The sequence below is a fragment of the Anguilla anguilla genome, chromosome 2 (genome assembly GCF_013347855.1).
Source record: "Anguilla anguilla isolate fAngAng1 chromosome 2, fAngAng1.pri, whole genome shotgun sequence".
Classification (NCBI taxonomy): domain Eukaryota; kingdom Metazoa; phylum Chordata; class Actinopteri; order Anguilliformes; family Anguillidae; genus Anguilla; species Anguilla anguilla.
The window spans coordinates 56,284,577-56,307,924 of NC_049202.1; the positions used below are offsets into that span (position 1 = coordinate 56,284,577).

The following is a 23,348-nucleotide window of genomic DNA, read 5'->3' on the forward strand; positions in this document are numbered from 1 at the left end:
CATTTACTTTTATTTTAATGACCCAGAACTGACAAACAAAGTAATGAAATGTACTAATAAGCTCAAAACCCAAACTTACTCATCAGCAGTGACATTCCATTCCAAGTGGCTGAGGGTGGAAGGAGAAATTGATCCACTTGAATTGCAGCTGTCTTCATAACATTGAGCCTATACACATTATTTATTTTGGATAAAACCAATTGTTAGCCAGAAAGATAAGCATCAATTGGTATTTGTTATATTCCTTTCAGGAGCAATGGGAGTCTGGCAGGGTCAACAAAAAGTAAATAAATAACAAGTAAGGCTAAATAAATAAGGCTGTTGTGGTTCGGTCCAGTTGGCTCACCAACTCAATATAACTGTTAAAGAACATGTTCACACATTGCCCCCCAGTGGCCACAGAAAATATTGCTAATTGTAAAAACCTCTCGTTAATATAATATTTCACATAAAGCAGGCGTCTCAGAATCCTCGTCTTTCTTTGACATACATTCTCATAAATGAGAAGGTCTGAAGGGCTCAAAAATGAGAAAGTATGTCGGAAGACAATTTCAAAAAGTGAATTACCAAAATGAAAACATTGGCGCACGGAGAAGTCCTTAGTTTGTACCGAGCAAACGGTGGGCCATCTTTGATATATTAAGCTTTTGCCACAACTAGTCGGCAGACTGGGGAATACGTCCGCTATTTCAGTAAATACCACAAACAAAAATGGCTTTGTAGTGGTTTGAAACTTTAAACACAATGTAAATTGCCAATTAGGCTGGTGAAATAATACAGTTGAAAAGACTCTAATCTCAATTGCATTCTCGTTCGAAGAGTTGGCTATCGCACTATAAACACAGACTTCCGCTCCTATGGCGAGTATGGTATACTTACATCCGCTGTCGTACCTGGGATACTTCCATTCACGCGACTATCACGTCGCCCCTGTAACCCAAATTATAATTTTAATTCTGATTTAGCCAATAGGTTCGGAGATGGCAAAATCCAGTCCTAGACGCCAACAGTCTCTGCTGGTTTTTGTGGTTTCCTTTCAATCAATAGCCAATTTAAGCATATGAAACAAGGTGTGCACTCTTTTGCCAATCAATGACTTAAATTAAGAACTTAAATGCAAGAACATTGAAAACCAGCAGATTTGAAACTAGGATTTGAGTTTGAAATCCCCAATTTACAGCGACTGAGTGGACTGTCCTAACTATGCAGTGTGTGAACAGAGTACATGACAAAGTGTATGAACATGTACAAGTTTAAGAAAAGACCACTCAAAACTGTTGTAGGTTATGATTTTACTATTCCATCAGTCAACCACAAACTGAAATTTAAGTGACGGTAAACTTGCAGGACTCCTCTACTGAAGCATTAAGGCTGAGGGGCTGTTTAAAACCATGTTACCATGGATTCAGGATACCACCACGCAGGGGTTTGCCTTATCCCCCTAACATCAACACATGGCAAAACTATGAGAGGAAGCAATGTGGCGAAAGAAAATCTTTTCTTTTCTCTTCACTAGGTAATGCATGTTCTGGTACCGGCAGGTGGAACTTTCGGTTCCAGAATACCTGTGGATTTATGCGTGTGTGTGCTTGTGTGATTCACTTCGCTGAAACAACTATCATTTTAAAAAGGTCACTTTAATCCATGCTGAAAAGTGGCTCAAAAACAAGTTACACATGTGCAACGTTTGCTGACCAAGATTAAATTCAATAGATCACACAGCAATGGTGAACTTTCACATAACAAGAAAAAGGCATACTTGCATTACTTTGTGGGATTTCCCATATTGTACTGCTAAGGATATGTTCAAAAAAAAAAAAAAAAAAAACATTGTCTTCATTTATTTGAGCTTTTGACATGACAGCTTTTAAATTGCAGTCTCAGCTTACATTTGCCTAAAAACAACTTCTGCAAACAAAACACTAAGATGCGTAAAGGCTTGTAAACATAGAACATATGGGGCGGTTTTTATTAAACCTAACCCTTGACCTACCAGACTGTACGTCTGCTTAGATGCCAGCCAAGTCAGCCAGAGGAATTCATCATCTGAAAGTCAGAACTTGTAAAAACCAATTCCCAAAGTGGTTGTGTCATTAATGACCTAACTTCTGCGGCCAATTGTTCCTTAGCAATTCAGTCAGGCACTTTCTCTGTGCCAAAGCAGCGACTGGCACTGCAAAAGTGGACGGTAAAATCAAAGGTGCCTATTAAACATAAAGCAGAAAATAAATCATGAGAGAACCAGGTCAGACCTGGGAAATTTATATAAGGGAAAACCTTTTCAAATCCGATCAATTTTTACTAAACGTGTACAATGACATCTTTGCCGTCACCCTATCCAGCTGTGTGTGTAACGTCAGTGCAAACAGGGCTACAGTTTTACAACAGCACATGGGGACCACCATTAATGAGGGGCCACTGTCCTGTGATGTCTCACCCATGGTTTCAGGTTCCTGTCTGAACTCCTGCCACTAACCTTCTGAGTGAAGGCCCATCATACAGTAAAGTGCACTTCTTCCACCAGTATCTAATTTTATTATAAGGCTCGAAACAATGAGCGTGAAAAAAACAAGCAAACAAACAAAAAAAAAACCTTTCCCGTCTACATCAAATGTGTTATGCATGTATAAATTTGACCAGTTTTAACTTCTTTGACTAAAAAAAGGTCTTTTTCAGTTCTCGTGTCTGTAACATTTCTCGCAATGTTCAACAATAAAAACCGGAGCCCTCGCCTTTGAGTTTGATCCAGGAGGCCTCCGGCGAAGCCTGTGTTCTAGACTTTGTGTTTCGCAGCAGTGGCAAGTCCAAAGAATGAAAACAAAAGTCTAAACACTTCTGTGCAAAATTCCAGAGCTTCTCCTCAGCGTCCTCACACAGCGTCCTCACACGGGCTCTCCTGACCGCGCTGCTGTGGTCAGTACTGACCGGAGCCTCCGGCCTGTCCCCGGCCCCGCCTGCGTCTCTCAGTATCGTCCCTGAGGCCTCGCTCCGAGCACTCGAGCCTGCGAGAGGTTTCCCTTTCAGCGTCTCCGTTCCCGCCAGCTCTGCCGGGGGGAGGGGGGCGGTGCTTCCGCGGGGCTACCTGATGCGGCCGTTGCTTCGGACGGGCCCCAGTTCGGACTTGGGGTCGGGAGACAGGGAGCTCCAGCTGGACGTGTTGCACTGGACCAGGGCGGGGCAGGGCGACGGCTGGGTGCTGCAGATGTCTCCCGTCACCCAGAAGGCCCCGACACTCGCGTCAATCCAGTCCTCAAGGGCCTTGCCCACCAGCTGGGCCTTCTTCTGGGCCTCCTCCAGGGCCTGTTCCCCCTTGGTGAGCTTCAGCACCAGGCTCAGCTGCTGGAAGCCTTGCTCCATGTACAGGTTGCCAGGAGGACCAGCATGCAGCCAGCTGTCCTCATCTGAAGAGACAGATAATAGCATGTTAGACACCAAACAGGCAGAGCATAAAAGTACATAGTGATGAGTGTGTTAAAGTCAGAGAAAGATTATCACACTCTTCAGGCTTAAAGTCAGAGAAAGAGTCTGGACATTGTGTGAAATAATGCAATGGGCCTTGCTACAATGTTTTTAAACACTAACAGTGGGGAGGCTGACCAATCAAGAGCAGTTTGGAAAGTACAGACACTGTATCCTCAAGCTTAGACATTTATCACAGGGGATCCAGGGAAAGACCCCACTTCGGAAGAATGGCTTGCTACAGGCCCTTGGGTGGTGGGATATGGTAACAGGAAGTAAGAGCTTGTTTCACTTCCTCCCAGGATGTTTATTCCACATGAACCAACAGGAACCCTATGACCCTCAGTGATGGTGGCGGCTGATTGACAGCAGGTCGGGGAGGGGGGGGCTTCACCTTTGTTGAATGGCTGTCGGCCTTTGAAAGCCAGGGGCGTGACCAGGAAGCGGGTCTCGGCCACGGTCTCCCACAGCCGCAGCACTCTGACGGTCCAGGCTCCGGGCCGCAGGGGGCGCTGCAGAGGCGGCTTGTACTGCGTGAACTCCGCCTCCACGTCCACGCTGATGTCATAGGAGGCTGCCACCACTAGCGCCGGGTCGATCCAGACTATGGTGGCCGTCAGGTTGGGCCCCCTTGCCCACTTCTGCACTGCCACCGGCTCATCCAGGGGGCCCATCACCCCCCCAAAGGTCCGGAAAATCCGCTCCTTGGGGTCCCACCCTGTTCCCACCTGGCATTGAGGAAAACGCAAAACAAATTGCTTTGGAATTACATGGCAGACATGGCAGACAGGCTCTTAAAAACAACTGATGAACTGATAATGAAGCATTCTGCATAAAAATCGGTATGCGAGTATGAATCCAATGTTGACTCATTACTTCAATATAGTTCAATTTCAATCAAATTCAATCAAGTTCAATATAAACAGGCCACTTCATGCGCATGCCATGACTTTTCAGAAACATATCCAATAAATAACACCAACATGACTCAAACAGCATCACACTTATTAAGCATAATTCCAGATGACAGTTTTATACTCCGACTTAATTTTTCCATTTAATTAGTAGCATTTAATTTAATTCATGCATAAAACTTGATTTATCATTCTCAATGGAAAAATAACATCACCCATATAAAGTAGTGACATTTCCTAATGTGTGTGCTGAGTCTATAATCCAGTAAAAGCCTCTGTCTCCCCTTCCCATGTGCCCATTCTCACCTCCAGGTTTTTGAGCCTCTCAAATTCATGCAGGTTGCTCTCCAGCTGCAGGGTGGTCTGAGGGACTGCCCAGACCTCCAGGGTCTGTCTCGTCTTTGTCCCCGAAATCTGAACTTCCTGCTTCACTAGGTAGCCCTGGAAACGGTCGTCGTAGAAATACAGATGCACTGAAAGTGGGTAGCCAATGGGCTCGTACCTGGATCGAAATGGAGAGAATGCAAAATTTTAGAATACTTCTGTAAATCGAAGAAACAACAACAGGTTAAAAAATTGAGAAACGTTAAATTCCTTTCCAGTTTTCTACGACTTGCATGCAAACAAGCTCAAATTTGCTTCCGATTTGGAAATAATGACAAATCCCTGAACGACAGTGCGGCATCGGTGTGGAACGCTACATTACTGCTTCCACCATTAACCCTACAGCTGTCTCTAGACCAGTTGTGGTAGGTGAGAGTTGAGCTCATGTTGCCTGCGACCCCCACAGCGGAGGTTAGTGAATGTCTGTGATGCGAGCACCGTGGAGGCGGAGTCTCACCTGCAGGCCTCTTTGCTGCCCTGAGCAGCCCCCTGGCTGCGCAGCCCGAGGCGGAAGAAGGCGGAGTAGGAAGTGAGGGCCACGTCGCTGAGCGAGCTCACCCCATCCGCCCTCTCAAACAGGCTCTCCCAGTAGGCCTTCAGTGCGGCGGTGCCGGGGGGGTAGTGGCCGTACAGGTGGGCGTCCAGGATGTTGATGGCCTCCTGGTTCACTGTCGACTCAAACTTGCGGGCGAAGAACGTGGGCCGGGTCAGTTGCTGCAGAGGAGAGGAAACAACAGTCAGCACATTTTGAAGATGAAACTCAAATTTGTAACTGCACAACTGACCCTCCAGAGAGCCTTTGTGCTTAGGTACTTGTGCGAAGTGTGTCAAGCCTCGGGGAGCAACTTTATACAATCACAGATACAATTAAGCACAAAAAGCTATTGTTCATCATAAGACATTCAGGTACACCCTGGTCATATTACATGATTGATGTCATTGTTGCTTTCCTTATCAGGGGCTCATGCCAAATTCATCCCCTTCCCTTTGGTACATCATTGGCAAAGTGGAAAAAAGGAAAGTAATATTAAACAAGATTTATTATATAGCCAATGCTTGATAAGTTAATGCTCTCCATGCTTTGATGTTAAATTGTGACATCAACAGCGGTTAGCAAAAACTTAAATGCAAACGAGCAATCTAACCGTCAAAACGAAGTGTCAAATTGACATTGATCTGACTGGTAATAATTTTTCAGAATAGTGGCAATATTAAAACTTTCAAAACTGGATCCAAGCGAACATGGACTCTGTACTGTAATGCATGCAAGTCAAACCACAGAAGGAACGTTGACTGCCTTCTGATACCTGGATTCTGATCAGGTCGCTTGGTTTGAAGTCGTTGGGCGAGCAGCCGCACCAGTCCACGATGTGCTTGTACTGACACTTGCAGCCCAGCTTGCGGTTCCAGTTGGTGACTCGCAGGTTGTTGTCCACCAGAGTGTCACACATGTGGCTGTTGCCTAGCACTGTGTGGAAGAAAGACTGGGAGACAGAACATTGAACATTAGAAAGGGTTCAACATTCCAAGAATCCAAGTCCCCACATTCAGCAACAATCTTCCTATACAAACTGAGAATTCAAACAGCAGGAAAACAAGATGAGCACTGAAAGCTAGTTCAATTTCATTTCTCAATGTAACACATTTGAAAAAATGAAAAAGACGCTGTGATATTTAGGCTGTGAATGAGAGAACAAGGCCGGGCTGACAAAAAGGGCGGGGTGGCCGAGCCGGTTGAGTACCTCAGCGGGGAGCAGGGTGTACGTGTAGAACTGCTTTAACCCTGACACCAGCTGGTCCGGCGAGTTCATGACGTACTCGATGAAACGGCGGCTGAGGGCGAACCAGTCGGATCCGCCCGACACGTCCAGGCCCTGGGGAATAACCCGCTCACCCAGCCTCCACATGTGGGAGTCGCACTCGTGAAAGAGCCGGTCTAGGCCCTGCTTCTTTATGAACCTGCCACAGAGTTATAGAGAATTATCACCCTGTGGCAATATTAGTTCGCGGTAAAGTTTCAATAGTTAGCCAACAGTGTTGCATGTACTGTCCATTACAATACACAGGCACACACACGTACATATACTCGCACACACACTTCCTGTATTATACCATGCCTGTTTTGTTTAATCATAAGGATTTGTTGTTGGGTGTGACGTATATTTATCAGCCAAGACAGACAATGTATTTGAAACACATTTCTCAGAATTAGAGGTGCCAACGTGACAGGTTTTATCATACCTTGCATTTTCTCTTCCGTGAGACTTCAGAAAGTTTTTGTCTCTGTACTGTGAGAGAAAAGCCACTAATTCGTCATTGGTCCTGTTTAGACACACAGGGAATAAAGAAACAAACATAAAATGTGATATCAGCCAAACACACAGTGGAAGTGGCAGTGGAAATGTGCTGACTTCTGCCTGGACTGAATGAAATGCTTTCCTCTGGATACTGCCTTTACTGTTATGAGCCATTCAGTACACATTTATTTATAAACAGCAGATGCTCTTAGGACTGGCTGCTGTGCAGGAAAAGGCTCGTAGAGTCCACTGAAATCTGTCTGTACCTGATTGGAATAATATAGCTATTTCAAGCATATCTCTGTATCAGGTGCTGAAGCAATGCTTACAGTGCAGAATTATTACAGCTAACAGAACTCTAATAAAACAGATGGCTATCTAGTGTGCAGCTAATTTTTACTTTATTGAAAATTAACTCTTTTTTCTGCCATTTTTTCCCCACAAAAACATGTATTAGTATAAAATTGTATATCTGATGTGCTTAAAAGTGTACAGTACAACAGCATATCAAGTTTTGGCTACACAGTCTGTAACAATCAGCAAAATAAAATCAGTAAAAACCAAATCAGTAGCAATAAATACTACTATGCTGCAAGAAAAAAAAACTGATTACATCTAAGGATAACTTTACTAACCAAAATGCATGCTAAAACTACAGGCAGTGCACAGATACACATATTTTACTATTGCTCCAGCTCCAGTGCTCCTGTGCGGAGGTGGGGTGCAGGCACCTTGTGGGGAAGTCAGTGGCACTGAGGTTGATGAAAAAGTCCCACTTCCAGTCCAGCATGGACAGCAGGTCCTGCATGCTGCGTAGGTAGGTCTTCAGCAGGCTGGCCCCGCCCCATATGGTCACCATGCGCCAGGGCGTGGTCCGCACGTTGGGGTAGAGCTTGGCCATCTGCTCAACCTCGCGATGCAGGTAGTTGGAGCGCTGGGAGGAAGGAGGAAATGACCACGCATGTGACAACGCATTTAGCCAATCTGTTTAAAACAGAGTCATCACTGAGACAGTACTGAAGTATGCTGATAGCATGCCATTATTTCTGTCAAAATGTCTGCAAAAGGGGATACGTCTCTACTCTTTGTGAATCACGTTCCTAATATAACAGCATTTCCATTTTCCATTACTCTGGTTCGTCACAAATAATTTTAGGGCCCGATTGCTAAAGAAATCACCATATATGATTATTCTCTCATTTATTTTTTCTTCTAATGTTTTAGAAAAAAAGACTAGAACACCTAGTTTCTTAAAACCTCATTAAATTTCCTAGGCCACAAAATCATTTCTGCTTGTAGCTATATTTGTAATTATTTTTGCAAGAATGTCTTTTAAGCAGCATGATAACTAGATTTGCAGCAAAAATGCTCAATAACTTTGAACAATTCTTTTGGGAAATATTCCCATGGCAACAGCACATGAATACAAGCAAAACATTTCTAGGTTAATATTCAGTTGAATAGTAGTGAAGCACTGATGAAAGATTCTGTTTGAAATGTTTTCTGTGTCCTGGGAACCTTTTTCATTTTCCCCTACTAAGTCCTACAATAAATGTTTCAAGGAGAAAATTCTAAATTGATTGTGAGGTTTGTGGTCTCTTTTGAGGCACAGTGGACTATTCTGCCAGAATAAACACAATCAACTAAACAGAATCATCCACATGGAAACAATCACAAGTTAAAACCTAGTTTGTACGTTCTGTAGTAAACCTGTTTCCATCACGCATAATTTGCAATGATGATATTACTGTAGACTGCTGTTAAATGTTTATAATAGGAATTTGAAGTGGCATGTACAATGAAAGTCATCTGCACTGGTATGTGAAAATGAGGAAATATTTTAAAATGATGGTAATTATGAACAGATTATGAACAATTACAATATTTAACAACACTGAGTAGCTTGCCAACAGTTGGAATTTTACACAAAATTAAAATTTGATGGTGCTCAACCAAATGATGAAATTACAAGAACAAAGAGTTCCTTAGTCAATAATCATTGATGGGCTATGAGCAAGATAAAGATAAACCTTTAATCTTAAAGCTTATAACTGAGGTACATGCTTTTGTCGTGTTTCTGCACGTCACATTACATGATTTTCATTACAACAAAATTAGGATACATTAAAAGATTCTAATTATAACAATAAGAGATGGAATGTAGGATAAAACCTATTATTTTCCACAGTACGTTAAACAAACTGTCAATAATCTATTTACAGACCATTTCTAGTCTTCTATTCAGGGCTCAGGGCACCACTGATCTAAAGAAAATGGAGTACAAAGGGAACGGGTGTTTCTCTGCCAGCTTTCACACAGCGAGGGCAAGAAGAGATGCCACACAGGCAAACAAAACAGAAAGTAGGACAGGAAACGAAAGAAACTGCGCCACGTATGTAAAATGTTAAAGGAGATGACAAGAAGAGATGCCACACAGGCAAACAAAACAGAAAGTAGGACAGGAAACGAAAGAAACTGCGCCACGTATGTAAAATGTTAAAGGAGATGACAAGAAGAGATGCCACACAGGCAAACAAAACAGAAAGTAGGACAGGAAACGAAAGAAACTGAGCCACGTATGTAAAATGTTAAAGGAAATGACAGAGACTGAGCGTCGCAGTCTGAAATCCCTCCCGCCCTCCGTGCCTGACACAGTCGGCTACGCGGCTAACTGTGCATTTGCTGCGGCTCACAAAGAAGCTCCCCTTCCCTTGATGCCTTTCTCCAGCTCTTTAAAACGCTTTCACGAGAAAAATTCCAACGGTGTGACTCACAAACCCGTCTCTGCCGCCTAGGTGGGCACACGGATATCATTTATTTAAATCCGTTTCCATCCGGCTGCTGCTTCAGTGCTAGCCGAATCCTGAGGCTGCAGCCACTGCTAATCTCTTTACAATGAGGGACATATGACATGCAACACTGCTGTCAGTCGATGGGTTTGGAGTGTTTCTCCTCTCTGCAAGTAGTGGCACAATATGGTATCAGGCAACATTAAGGGCATAGGTTGTTTATGTACAAAATAGATGTCATTAGGGAACAAAGAGATAGGCCTTTGCAGATATGGATGGAAATGCGTTCCCAGTCAAGGCCCCAGAGGGTATTTAAACCAGGCTAGAAGACCAGTGTGGGGTGGGTTGCTGTACTGCAAACTTGTGTTATGTTGGAGTGACCTTCCCGCTGGCCAGTGTGATTACAATAAACTTTTACTTTCTTCAGTAAAGTGTTTGTTATCTTAGTGAGGTCCTGCATCGTCCTGACTTTGATTCCGTGGGAAGAAGCTGGGTCCTAACACAGTGATGAGCTGATAAGCAGCTCCATTCGCTCAGCCCACAGTGCCCCCCGCCACTCTGTGGCGCCGTCCGTACCTTGTCCACATGGATGTAGTAGAAGTGGTCGCGGTGGTAAATGGCTTTGATGAGTCGCTGCAGTTGACGGATTGCGCGGCCGTGGACCACCAGCACAAAGGCCACCCGCACCGGGTTATCCACCTTGGACAGGTCAGCGTCCAGCTCGTCCGCCTGCAACACAGGGCTGGAGAGGGCTGTGCGGGCAGCCAGGAGAGAGAGGGACATACAATATAAACATCGGGATAAAAAAAGAGTAAAAACCTATGAATGGGACTGTCCATGACCTCACACAACAGTTTTTTATCATTAAAAAAAAAAGACTGCCATGTTTTCAATTCTCTCAGATTAACTTAGGTTTCCATACTTTCCATGTGAAATAATTCCTGTAGTTGCTCATTTGGTCCGTGGCATTAAGAATTTTTGTCAGTCGAAGAGAAAAATTAAAATCTTAAAATCACAGTGAAGCCACGTCTGATGGAAGAGTAATGAACAATGACTCCACTGTAATAATGTTCTGTCATGGCAGGTTATTAATATACAGCTATATAAAATACAGAGACAGTGGTCGGCTATGTGTACCTGCAGAGATCTGGCTAATGCGCTACATGAACATAATACTGCTGGATGAAAATCTACTTTAAAAATATAGTAACAGTCATAGTAGCAATCACTGTCACAATCATTGTAACATGTCTTGTCGACGTCTTGAGAAGAGCTCAGGTTAAGAGGATGGATTTACTTCCAGTAATGCAGGTGTGGCATAGGCATGGCTCAGTTCTGTGCCTAACTACACCCCTGTTTATATGCAGAAGCATGCGGCGCACACGTGAAGGCGAGGGTGCAGTCGCGGGCAGACGTGGCAGCTGGTCTCACCGTGCTGCGGGCAGAACTGAGGCAGCGACTGGGGCATGAGCTGCCCTTCCTGATGCTGGCACACGATGTTGGCGATCTCCTGCCTGCACTGGCGGGAGGTGGCGCGGTGGAGGGCCGACAGGGCGTCCTTGCCCGAGATCTCGCACTTGGGGACGAAGTCGCTGCTGGGGGCCTGGGGGGCGCCCTCCACGCTGCCCATGTCCCCCTGCGGGGCGGACAGGAACCTGGCCCCGGCCTCCCCGCCCTTCAGCTCGGTGAAGTTTCGGCTGCTGGAGGGGTCGTGCGGCAGGCCCTCGCCGGCCCCGCCCTGCCCCTGGGAGCCGCGGTCCTTGCCGCCGGCCTCGGCGCGGTGCTGCGGGCCCCGCCTCAGGGCGCTGGCCGCCGTGGCCCCCGGCCGCTCCCTCCCGGGCTTCCAGCGGCCGCGGCTCCTCCCCGCCGGCCCGCTCTGCCGCTCCCAGGACTCCGCCTCCTTCCGCGGGTTCCCGCTGTTGTTGTCGGGGAGCTTTGACCTCCGGTGCTTCTTCTGGGGGGACCGAAAAAGCCATGTCAATGATCAAAGATCAATGCTTTTCCATAGCTTTTTTTCTTCTCTAATTAATGATATCATCACAAGACTATAAAAAGCCTGTGATGCTAGTTTAATGAACAGTGGCGATAAACTCAAAGGCGTGCTGGGGGCTGCCGGGTCAGGAAAGCTGGAGCCCAAAATGAAGCTGCAGCATTGGACATCTTCCCAAGGACATTCAATGGCAAACGTGGCACTACGAAAACACTGCCAAAGGTTTCCAGTCTCAGAAAATGATGCTGATAATCACCCAACCAAACAGCCCATTTGGCTGCAATAAACGTACTGTAATTAGTGTTTCCTAATGGGCCACACAGTAACAATCATGGATGTACGGACTTTCCTTCCAACTGATAGGAGAGATGACAGGAGAGATGACAGAAGTTTGGAGTCACTTGGCTCACTTGAATAAACATAGGTGTGTGTGTGTGCGTGTGTGTGCACACACACACCTTTTTTGTGTGTGTGTGTGTGTGTGTGTGTGTGTGTGTGTGTAAAACCTCAAGCAGAACTATTGGTCAAGCCAAAAGCAGGCCTCATTTGCATAAAATGCAAATACAGCAGCTGACCTGTGTGACCTGTGAAACTGCTTAGTCAGCAGGAGCCTGGTAGGATAAAACCAGAAAAATCTTTTGAAACCCCTTGGGGAAATCACTAAAAGTGAGTTAAGACTTTTCGTTTAGTTTGAGCTTGTCTGCCATTTACAGGTGATTACCTTGGGGAAAGACAGTGAAATATGCAAGGTGATGAAAAAAATATAAAATAACATTTCCATTCTCAGTTGCTGGTCTTTTTCAATCTTTGCAACCCATTTCAAAGAAGGGAAATGCAGGTGTACCCCAAAAACCAGTATCCAACAATGCCGTGCTTCAATAGACTGCATGAGCAGGACTGTACATCCAAGTGGTGGCCATGATTATTTAGGTACCAATAATTAATTTACAAATACACTTGAACCATTGCTGAAGACCAACATGTCTTGTCCAAATCTTCAAATCTGTGGCCAACAGTTTACTAGAAGTTGACAAGAATCCATTATTGTTCTTTCCATTTTTTCTGCCGTTTCACTAAGTTTTAACACAACGGTAGCATTATTTTAGCAGAGTCTACAGTTCAACGTTTCTCAAAATACTCAGTAAGCTAGCCTGTGGGATCTGGAGAAGCTGCTGACTAGGAAGGGACAATCAATCCTATCAAAACAGACTAATAATAAGAACACTGCAATGCTCAGTCGTGCTATTAGTGAAAATGTGCTTTTATAGAAACAGCACACTGCTACAGTACAGGGATAACGCTTTGACCTGGTTTTCAATGTGTGCACAGGGTACATACATTGGCTTACACTTTGGACTTTGCTAGATTGTTTGTTGATTAATGCAGATCCACCTTCCTGTTTATTTTAATGGACACATCAAAAAAACAGCCCTTCCTCTGAAATAAACTGAAATAACACCACAGGCTGCAATGCAAGTATTTTCCTTTTTCCACTGAAATGTCAAAAGCAATTGAAAAATGTTAATATCTCTCCTAATGGCCAAGTCTGCTATTCAGTCCATCAGTCTATGGCATATGAATCAAGGGTACCCTATCCAAAAAGGCACTGCAGCAAGTGGAGTACCAAGAGCTGAGATAAGTGGGAATTAGCATAAACAGGGGGCAGCGGGAGGACTGGAGGCTTGCCATGCCTTTAAAAAAAAAACAAAAAAAAAAAAAAAAACTCCGGGAGCAAATGGCCTTATCAGCACCAAATCCCGCAGCTTCAGAAACACAGCGCTATTAATTATCCCTGCAGTGGCTGGGCCTGTCAGTTAAATTTAGCAGAAGTACCCCCCCCCCCCTCCTCAGGCCCTCCACCACTGCCACGGAGGGCCACCTAATCTCTAGTCTGCCCCACTCTGCGAAAATGACGCCGACCTTTTCGACTGCCCGCACATATTTCCCCAGCCATTCTCCAGATTCAGCTCTCAACATCATTAAGCACAGTACATACTTCAGTGTAATTACACTCACCACATACACCCTGCTTCTGTTTTTCCAGCCTGCGAATGAGAGGTCTTAGAAAGGGGCCTATTCCACTGTTTTCTACCACGGCCATGAACACCACACTGGCACATTCACTCCACGAGCTCGTAGCCCATTTAAAATGGGAGCATGACCAATGTTTTACACCACCCATACCTCGCTCTGGAACCTTTAAAGTAAATAATCGGGGCCTCAAAATACCATTTCCCCACGTATAAAAAACCCCCCACATTTCTTAGGTTGTTGTTTTAACCGCACTTTGACCGCTGTCACACACCATTACTCGCCATCTCAATCGAGCACTGGAAGACTGAACCACATCCAAGGCGCAGCTGTCCTGGGGGGCAGAGGCCAAACCTCTCCAGCAGTACTGCTGAGGGAAAGAGGCACAGACTGGGAAAGGAAAGAGGCACAGACCGGGCCCTCTCAGCGGCCATCAGACAAACACCAGACGACGCAATAAGCTCCATGACTCTGCGGACTACTGGGCCAATGTCTGGAACGATGAAGGAAAGCAAACCACAACAGGAAATGGAGTCCATTTTTAAACATGATGGCCACAGGGAACTGCCCTTCATGTGGACACGATTCTCACTTTTTCGTAGGCCAAGCTTAGTCATAAGTACTGTAAAAGCTGCCATTTAAAATAAGCTGCATCTCATACAGCCAAAATGTGAGTAAGCCTAATGCCATTATGCTGCTATACTTATTTGAGATTTCCTGGAAGACAGGGACAATGCAGTACTGTGTGTCAGTTTAACGGCCATGTTCTTCAGGTATGTTCTCACAGTTGAAAGGTTCAATAGCCTTCGACAGGGAACACCAAGCATGATTACAATTATACAGTGGAAATCTACAAAAAAAACATATTTTAGTATTCAGAGACAAATCAGAGCAACCAGTGCGACTCTGAAACAGACTCTCAAAGACAACCAAGCAATAAGGTACCACATCACACCGAGGTGATGTCACATTGTAGGGACGCAACAACACACAAAGCACAGTAATGAAGTCTTTCAGAACAACCCTGTCTTGCAGTGTATTGTAGTACTGTACAGGCCTAACATACTGTCATGTACTGCACACCCTGTTCCAACTGCCGGGGAGGCTGCTCTGTACAGTGTCACATTCCTAACTGTTCTTTTGCCCAGATTCATCACTCATCCCTACAGTCATCTAGCTCACCAGCCTCCATCCACACTGGAAGGGCTGCGGAGCCCCCATCGTCTGAGATGACAGGGCTGATAAACGCATGCCAGGGTGACGGTGCATTCCTGTGCAGCCATCTCAGTGCTTCGCGCTCACACGTTAGCGTACCTGCGGGCTGTGGCCCTCACATTCTCATTATCCTACAGGTAACCCACTTACTGGAAGTATAAACTTTGTTTTTCTTTTGGAGCTGAATCTTTGTTTTTTTCATCTTCTGATAAGAGTGGCTGGGCTACCAGCAGTTTAAATTACACCCACGTGAGAACCTAAATGCCTTCATAGACTTGTTCGGCGCAATGACTACTAGCAGTAGGTTTGATACAAAGTGTTAAACAAGATTCGATATTGCAGAAAGCCAATTAATTAATGCAAGTTGGCATGATCAGCGTTTTATCAGGCAAAGAAGGAAAAAGGAGGCGGGGGATGGAGGGCTCATACTCACTCCAAAACTTCAAAGGGGCCTGAATGTCAGCCATGCCAAAGCCTTTCTCTCTGTGTATTACAGCACACTGAGTGACACTCACTGGAGCATGCTGGTCCAGATATGCCACACTCCCTTCTGGGGCTAGAAACTTCAATATATGCTCTTCTGTGCAGTATCTGCCTGCTTTTCAAACTAACCGCATGCAGACAGTGGGTCTCATGGGGGCAGGACCAAACTGACATGACAAAACCATGACAGCTAGCCACTATTTCCACAGTCACATAGCTGCATTTGGAACAGTCAATACTTTTGGCTGGTTTAAAAATGTTTCGGGAGGGTTTTCGCACAGTGGTTTAAAAAAAGGCTTGAAGCCCTGACAAGGTATGGGAAAGTCCTTGGTTGACTGCTATCTGTTTTCTGCCCAAGAGATGGAATTAACTTGGACTCACCCCCCAAAATCAGTCTACCTGCCATTGTGTGTTCCCTTAAAATTAAAACTGGCACGAGTAGTTCAGCACAACAGGTACACTTTTGCGTTACTCAAAGGCCCATCATTAGAAGTCTACAGAATATCCTGTTTATCTTGTGGGGAACGTTGTACACGTCCACTGCCCTTAACAGCAGCATCCCATAATTCATACTCTCCAAAGCACTCCAACATCTCTCCTCTTTTCCTTTTCAAAGTTTTGATGCAAGTGACACATCAATTAGGGCAGCAAATGCAGAAACATATCTGATCATGCACTTTCGTTTTAATGAGCATAACATTAGCTAAATGTAACATTCAACATTACTGTATGCATGCATGTAGCTACTGTAGTTATAAAGCTGTATTATAGTAGCATGATGTCCTAATGATATCTGGTGCCAGCAAAAATTAGCCAGTAGTACAGGACAATAATTACCCTAAAATTTTATTTGAAGTAATGTTCACTGGATATTACTGTCAAGGAAGGTGTCGCAAAGCTACAAACTACTGCAGGCAATTCCTGCCCAGTATTACATTTTTAAAACTAATTTTTATGGTGTGTCATTAAAATGTGGGTGCTTTATATGAGCCCAGCCCATTGTGAAACCACAGCATGAATGTTGATTTTTTTAAATGTAAAAAAAAAAAAAAAAATATCAAGATGCAGATCCTACATCATGGTACAAATAGCGTTAACAATGCCAGTATATCAGGCGGTTTCTCTGTTTCCATAGTTAATTTATGGATAATCATAGCTGACCCATGCAGCCTGTGCAGGAGAGAAGAGAAGCAGTCACATTCGCCTGATGGACACAAGAAGATTGGAATGAATGTGTAAACCAAACTCGCTTGGTATATTTCATCAGTCCAAAACAGAACGTTCATCTGTGAGGACAACAGTGCATGTTCACATAGGGGGTTGAGGGTCCATTGACTCAGTGTACAATAAACCAATAGCTGTTGGGGAACAATCTATCGAGGGCTAACAACCAAAATCTTGCATATCGCTGGAGTTTGTATTAAACCCAGACAGTTTCTTAGCATAAATGTGTGATGTGCAAATGCTGTAGGCATATATGAATGCCCTCTGAGCAGATGGATCAGATTCCTAAGCTTGGATGCCCCACATCACCCTTGCCCCATTAAGTGCTTCTGTAAAAATGGAAGCACTGAGAGGGCCTAACCAAGATGGGAGCAACTATTAGCTATACTTTATGAGTTGGGTGATATCACCTACTGGTTGAGCTAAATGGCTGTACTGATAAAAAAAAAATACCAGAGATGAAAGTCCAGACAATTCCAGACATGGAAGTCAAATGTTACAGAGAACTCAGTTATTTGGTCGCAGAAGTACGGATACTTACACAGTAGGCCTAGTCTATATCATATAGCCTAAATTTAATACCCTGGAGATCACTGATAAATAATAGCCACCAGGGTGAAAGCACCCAAGAGCACATTCTTCACACTCGCACAAACTTGCTGCCTGACATAATTCTGAACATTGGCCCCCAACGCTAATCAGAGCGTGCAGCTGTTATGTGTGTCGCTTATGGGGCACCTCCATGTTTAAGTGTTTTAATTTGTTTATGAGGCCGTGTTTCAGCCCAATACAGATGGCTACAATAGATGGGAGTGGAGGAGAAAGAGAGCAAGCCATCTGAAGGTCAATTAGGCTGACACAATTGCAAAAATACCTGATTAACCCAGATGATCTCTGTAGGCAGCTATAGCAAAATTAATCTGCACTACAAATTCAAATATTTACAGAACATTTGGACACATATATATGTAGAAGAGTGGACAGCTGATGTAAAATTTCTACTGATCTTGTTTGCAGGTGTCTTAAAGCTTTCACCACCTATGTTTGCCTAAAGCAATTGTAAAACGTGTGAGTTTGCTAGATTACATTGTGTCTAATCAGTTTTTAGTACCTTTTACATGACTTGATTGCCAGAAATATAATTAACATGTCATACAAGTAGCCTTGTAGTCAACAAAAATGTAATATTCTAAATTTAAGGGCAAATTCATTATTTTTTATTGTTAAAGTGATGTTATTTTTCCAAATTAACTATAGTTACATACATGCAACCAAGCCACTCAATTGTGTAACCTACCGTAAAAGATAATTTGCCTGGCAAATGTGACCACCAAAACCCAAACAACAACAACAAAAAACTCTAGTCAAATCATATTTTGTGTACAGTCCTTTTCATGCAAGTCCATTCTACAACACCTGCAGCCAATACTAAATGTCAGGAACTATAAGCCAGTTCACCTAATTAGAGTACAACTACAAATGTAGCCTGCCTGTTCGCTTTTCATTATTAATATCAGAGCTGCATAATAAAAGAATAGATTAGAAAATGTTCCAGGAATTTTGTCTTACACATTTTTATTTTTAGAGTGATTTAATGTCATTGGTCAAATCACCACATCTGGCCTACATCTATATTTTGTTTGAATCTGTCTTTTTTGCACCTGTTGATGGATCTCAGACATAACTCACCTCGTACCTCAAGTGTGAGCTGCAGTGCTTCCTGGCTAGAATGAATCCGTTACAGAATTAGTTTACCAGTAGAGATAGAACGTATATGCCTCTAACTGACTGTGCTTCCACATTAGCCCAAGCCCTCAGCCTGTTTTGGCACTACTACAGTTGGCACAAGGTTCAGATCTGAAACAAGGGTCCCCTGAAAAGGAAGCCAGATTGCTTTACCCTTTATAGCCTATATAAACAAGCCTGTGACTGGCACAGAGACCTGGTCTACATAAATTGGCCAGAGCTGGATGTTCACTGCTTCAAGACAAGGGAAACATGACTGTATGCCTAATTAAGGCAGAGGGCATGACAGCTATACCAATAGCAGCATCAGGTTCCTTCTACTAATTTCAACTGATTGCAATCTCCCTCATATAAAGGTGTATTCATGTAGACAGACTACAACAGGAGGTCAAGATCTGAAGAAACTAAATCCAAAGAGTCATAAAATTAGACAAAACTGCAAAGCATCCTTCTCATATGCCGTTCCTGGTTAAGGCAACATGACCTGCCTTCCGGACCTTATTGATGTGATCCAAATAGGGGTCTTTAAAGTTAATATAACTAAAATGTTGTCATTTTCAGGCTGCGCGCATACCTTAAAGGCAAAGCAACAACTGGAAAGATTTAGCCTACTGCAAACCACAATCTTTAGCACATAGCCAGTAAGAACCACCACCACGTTAATTAGGCGGCTACTAGCTCCTTATCACGATTATAACCGTTTTAAGCATGTCATTCTTATATTAGATTGTTGCAAGCAAATCATTAAACAACAATGACTAATCCCTTCCATTTGTAAAGGCAATGACTGTACTGACGAATGGGCTCCAGTTTTATCAATTCCCTTTCAAAAAGGAGGAAAGCTTCATCGGGAATACCAAAAAGCATAAATAACAATCTGAATATCTTCACTAATGTCACAAGTTCCCTGCTAAAGTGAAGTACTGTGTACTCACTTGAAAGTCCATTTAACTTGCCACGAGACAGTCACACGAATAATCAAATTGACAGCCCTTGTGGTAGCAAGCTAGCTAACGTTAACTAATGTCTATGAACTCCAACGAGCAGTATTTAGTTTCCGAATCTAATGTAAGACAGAAATCCCGTTACGAAATAATGTTGCAGTGTGCATTTTTCGCACGCACCATTTGAAAGACCTAACGTTAGATGGTACATGGTAAAAAGGGGTAACAGAAGCCGGCTAGCGAAGTATCAAGACAGCTATAAGCCAGGTCGGAGCCAGTTCTGGCAGCTATATTTGTAGGCACCTGTGAAACTAGCTAATTCATGTATTGTACGTGAAATCACAATAGATTCAACACACAGATAACACACGGACACTTGTAGCTCTACCTAACAATCAGCTAGTTAACGAGCATGGCTATCTTGTTAGTTTGCAGCGACAATCCGAGATTGCCCTTCGCATATAAACATCAAGGTGGATAGTTGACCACCTTCCTTGTATATAGTTGACTAACTACATAGCTACAGTAGGTCGCATGTTTGAATTCTAACAACAACAATAATGCTAGCAATCTAGTTAACGTTAGCAAGATAACTACATGTGTAGCCAGCCAGCTAGTTGTTCAAGCAATGTTAGAATCACCGACGGATATGAACCATAGCCACATCAATGTTGGGTCTTATATTAACACAATATATCCATAACGTGCCAACTCACCTCCACCTCCCCTTCCTCAAGAGTCCTCAGGCTCCACACCACTAGTCCCTGAATAAGAAGAATAGTAAGCGCGGCTGCGATCGCCAGTTTGTATCGGCGAAGAAGCTTCTGAACCCGTGTACTCGCCACCATTTTTTCAGTCCCAGCAATCACACGGGCGCGAGCCAGTAGGGCAGAAAAGGGGAAGGCGTAGGGGTATGGAGCGCGCACGTAATAGCATACGGAAGAACAACAGGCGTAAAAGGGATGTCAGCATACAAGGCTTCAAGAGCCAAACCATATTAATAAGCCGAAGTCCGGAAAACGTTCCATTGTGTCATACAGACCACCTGGGCTCTTTGAATTTTCCAATTTATAAACTGGGTGCTCATAGTAAATTATAACGTGCGTAACTAACGTTTGCTACGTAGGCACTCTCTCTCCCTCTCTCTCTCTCTCTCTCTCGCTCGTGTGTGTAGGACAGGGAGGATACCAAATTCCAAAGAGACTGTGGGGATAGTCCACTTCCTTTTAAAAATATTATTTCAGTCTGAGTTACTTTTTTGCTTTAGACCATGAACCACTGGATGCCCTACCTACTATTACAAAGCAGGCAGGTCCTCAGAAACTTCTCAACATAACTAAATATATTTAGGGTTATTCCTCAGCACCATATCCATTTTAAGCACCCAGACATTCAAAACTGCAGATATAATTAACAAATGTTGAATAAACTAAATTCATAATCTGCCACATCCTGCTGATTTGTAATTTGGTTCTGGTTTGGATTGTTGAGGAGCCTGGCCTCCATGAAAATTTGAGTGCCACAGGGCCCACGTGAGCGGGAAGCATGAGGACACGCTCATTCAAAGGGGAGGTTAGTGCAGTGATCCTGTCTGTCAGATAGGGTGGCCTCACTTAAGAGAAGCATTGTAGTAGGACATTCCACTGCACCAGGGAGCCTGACCTTTTGGTGATGTGGTACCCTGTGTTGTGGAGTGGGACATCAGGATTCAGTTCCCACATCTGGCACGTGAGCTTTTCACGTCTGGTAAGGGAAGAAGCTTAGTTCCTGTATTGCAAGAATGGTGGAAAATCCATAACGGTAGACTTTTAGAGAAAAGCATTCAAAATGGCAGCTACCCATGATGGCAGTGATCCATAAAAAGTACTGATATTTTCCAGCGGAGGAAATTGATCACTACAGTAAGTCTTTAGTGTCAAAAAAAAAAACTGTGATTTTTGCGAATTTCTGAATTTATATAAAAATATTGTACTGTATAGGGCTACCATGTGATCATGTGTTTGAATTAGGCCAGTACTATACAGTAGATTGTTACTCTTGATGTGAGTGCCAGTCTAGCCACCACATTTAATAAATTTAAGTCAAACCACTAGGGAGTTATTAGGATTTTTGTGATAGGCCACACCTACACTGTTTTTATTAGCTTACCTGCAGCTTTGTATTTTTGGAGTATTAACTTTCTTTACAATAAACTTTTGAGGACCTTCCAATGTTACATTACATTACATTACAGGCATTTAGCAGACGCTCTTATCCAGAGCGACTTACACAACTTTTACATAGCATTTTTACATTGTATCCATTTATACAGCTGGATATATACTGAAGCAATTTCGGTTAAGTACCTTGCTCAAGGGTACAACGGCAGTGTCCTACCCGGGAATCCAACCTACGACCTTTCGGTTACAAGCCCAGTTCCTTACCCACTGTGCTACACTCCGTCCTAATGTTCAGTGTCGATATGTCATGCAGTCTAGGAGGAGATGTCTTTTAAAGACTTTCCCAAAAAAATCAAAATGGCAGAAAAGACAATATGGCCGACATGATGGGTTCCATGGAATTATTTTTTTTTCAAGAGAACATTCATTTATAGGTGTTGGCTTCGTATCTCTATAACAAACATGGCAGGAGTAGCCTAATAATTTAGGATTTTAAAAAAGTTTTTTTAACATTTCATTGTCCGCTATAGAACTTGACAACTCATTTACCATTACACCTAATTTATGTATATTTCAAAATACACACAAACCTTAAATATGCAATCAGTTGGGTTATACTAACGTCATCATTAATAAAGAAACTATTTTTTTTTTAATGGAAAGATCTAGTTCCACCAACAATAAACAATGGAGAATCTCTACTCATATTATTTAAATATCAAGAAATCTCTTGCTGAAGACAAATATAAATTAAACCAATTTAATAGCGTGAGAGGTAAAGTTGTCATACTGTCATGGTTTTGGGTGATAACACCATTTCTTTTCAATCCTACGTCATTCTTTCGTTTATTACGGCCATTGGTTTTTTTATGCGCCTTTTCTTCAGTTATTACGGCCATTGGTTTTTCTGCGCATTTTCTTCAGTTATGACGGCCATTAAGTTTTCTTCATTTCCTTTATTGAATTATACGCGTGCAAATCTCTTTTTACAATTTGCACCTGTTGGCTTTCTATTTAAACCCCTAGCAAGCCGATAAAGCGGTATAGCTACAAAGTTAGCACAACAGTCTTTAGCTTAATGGGTTGTTGGCAACAAGTTGGTGCCACAACCTAAACTCAGAATTCTTTTAGGGTGTTACTTTTTCAGCCTCGGTTCGAGGTATGTTTTCTTTGAGTTACCCCGTTTTCTGCACAGGCAGTTTTGTTATTTTCAGAAAGTTCATACTCCTTAAGCTTAATTTATTTATTTATTTTTATACCCAGTATGTGGGTCGTTTAGAACTTTTCTTTGAGATGCTCTCTCTTAGGAGTCCCCCCCCCCCGTCCTTGTCTCTTGACACTGGTTAATCTACCTCAGGTGAATAGTTTAAATAATCCTTGTTCAGTTACGTTTGGTCTCCCAAAACCCCCACTCCCTCTCACATACCTCTCAAATGAAATCAAGGAATGTGGCAATTAAATTTCTTTACCAAATTATATTAAATTTTACAAGTTGGATAAGTTGAGGTGTTTTAACTGTTGATACACTTGTGTTTGGTATTCAAAGTGCCAGATGTCAAAAGAGGCTGTTAACAGTTGAAACCACCAGGTTTGGAAAATTAAACATTCTACCTTGCTGACAAAGTACTGGACCCCAAAAAAAAAAAAAAAAAATATAAATAAGAATAGAAGTATGTACAGTAGTGATGGTGATAATTATGGTAATGGCAATAA

General features: G+C 43.2%; 1 protein-coding gene across 1 annotated transcript; it reads right to left on the bottom strand.

Moving 5' to 3' along the window:
- Nucleotides 1–1,618: 1,618 nt before the first annotated feature.
- Nucleotides 1,619–20,576, bottom strand: xylt2 (xylosyltransferase II). The gene is made up of 11 exons (XM_035406614.1): nt 20,193–20,576; nt 11,275–11,797; nt 10,420–10,595; nt 7,786–7,988; nt 6,999–7,079; nt 6,500–6,716; nt 6,065–6,241; nt 5,215–5,471; nt 4,680–4,875; nt 3,854–4,187; nt 1,619–3,401 (listed from the first exon to the last, which is right to left on the bottom strand). Exons 1-11 carry the CDS (start codon nt 20,322–20,324, stop codon nt 3,079–3,081), a joined length of 2,619 nt encoding a protein of 872 aa, XP_035262505.1. The 5' UTR covers nt 20,325–20,576; the 3' UTR covers nt 1,619–3,078.
- Nucleotides 20,577–23,348: the final 2,772 nt, after the last annotated feature.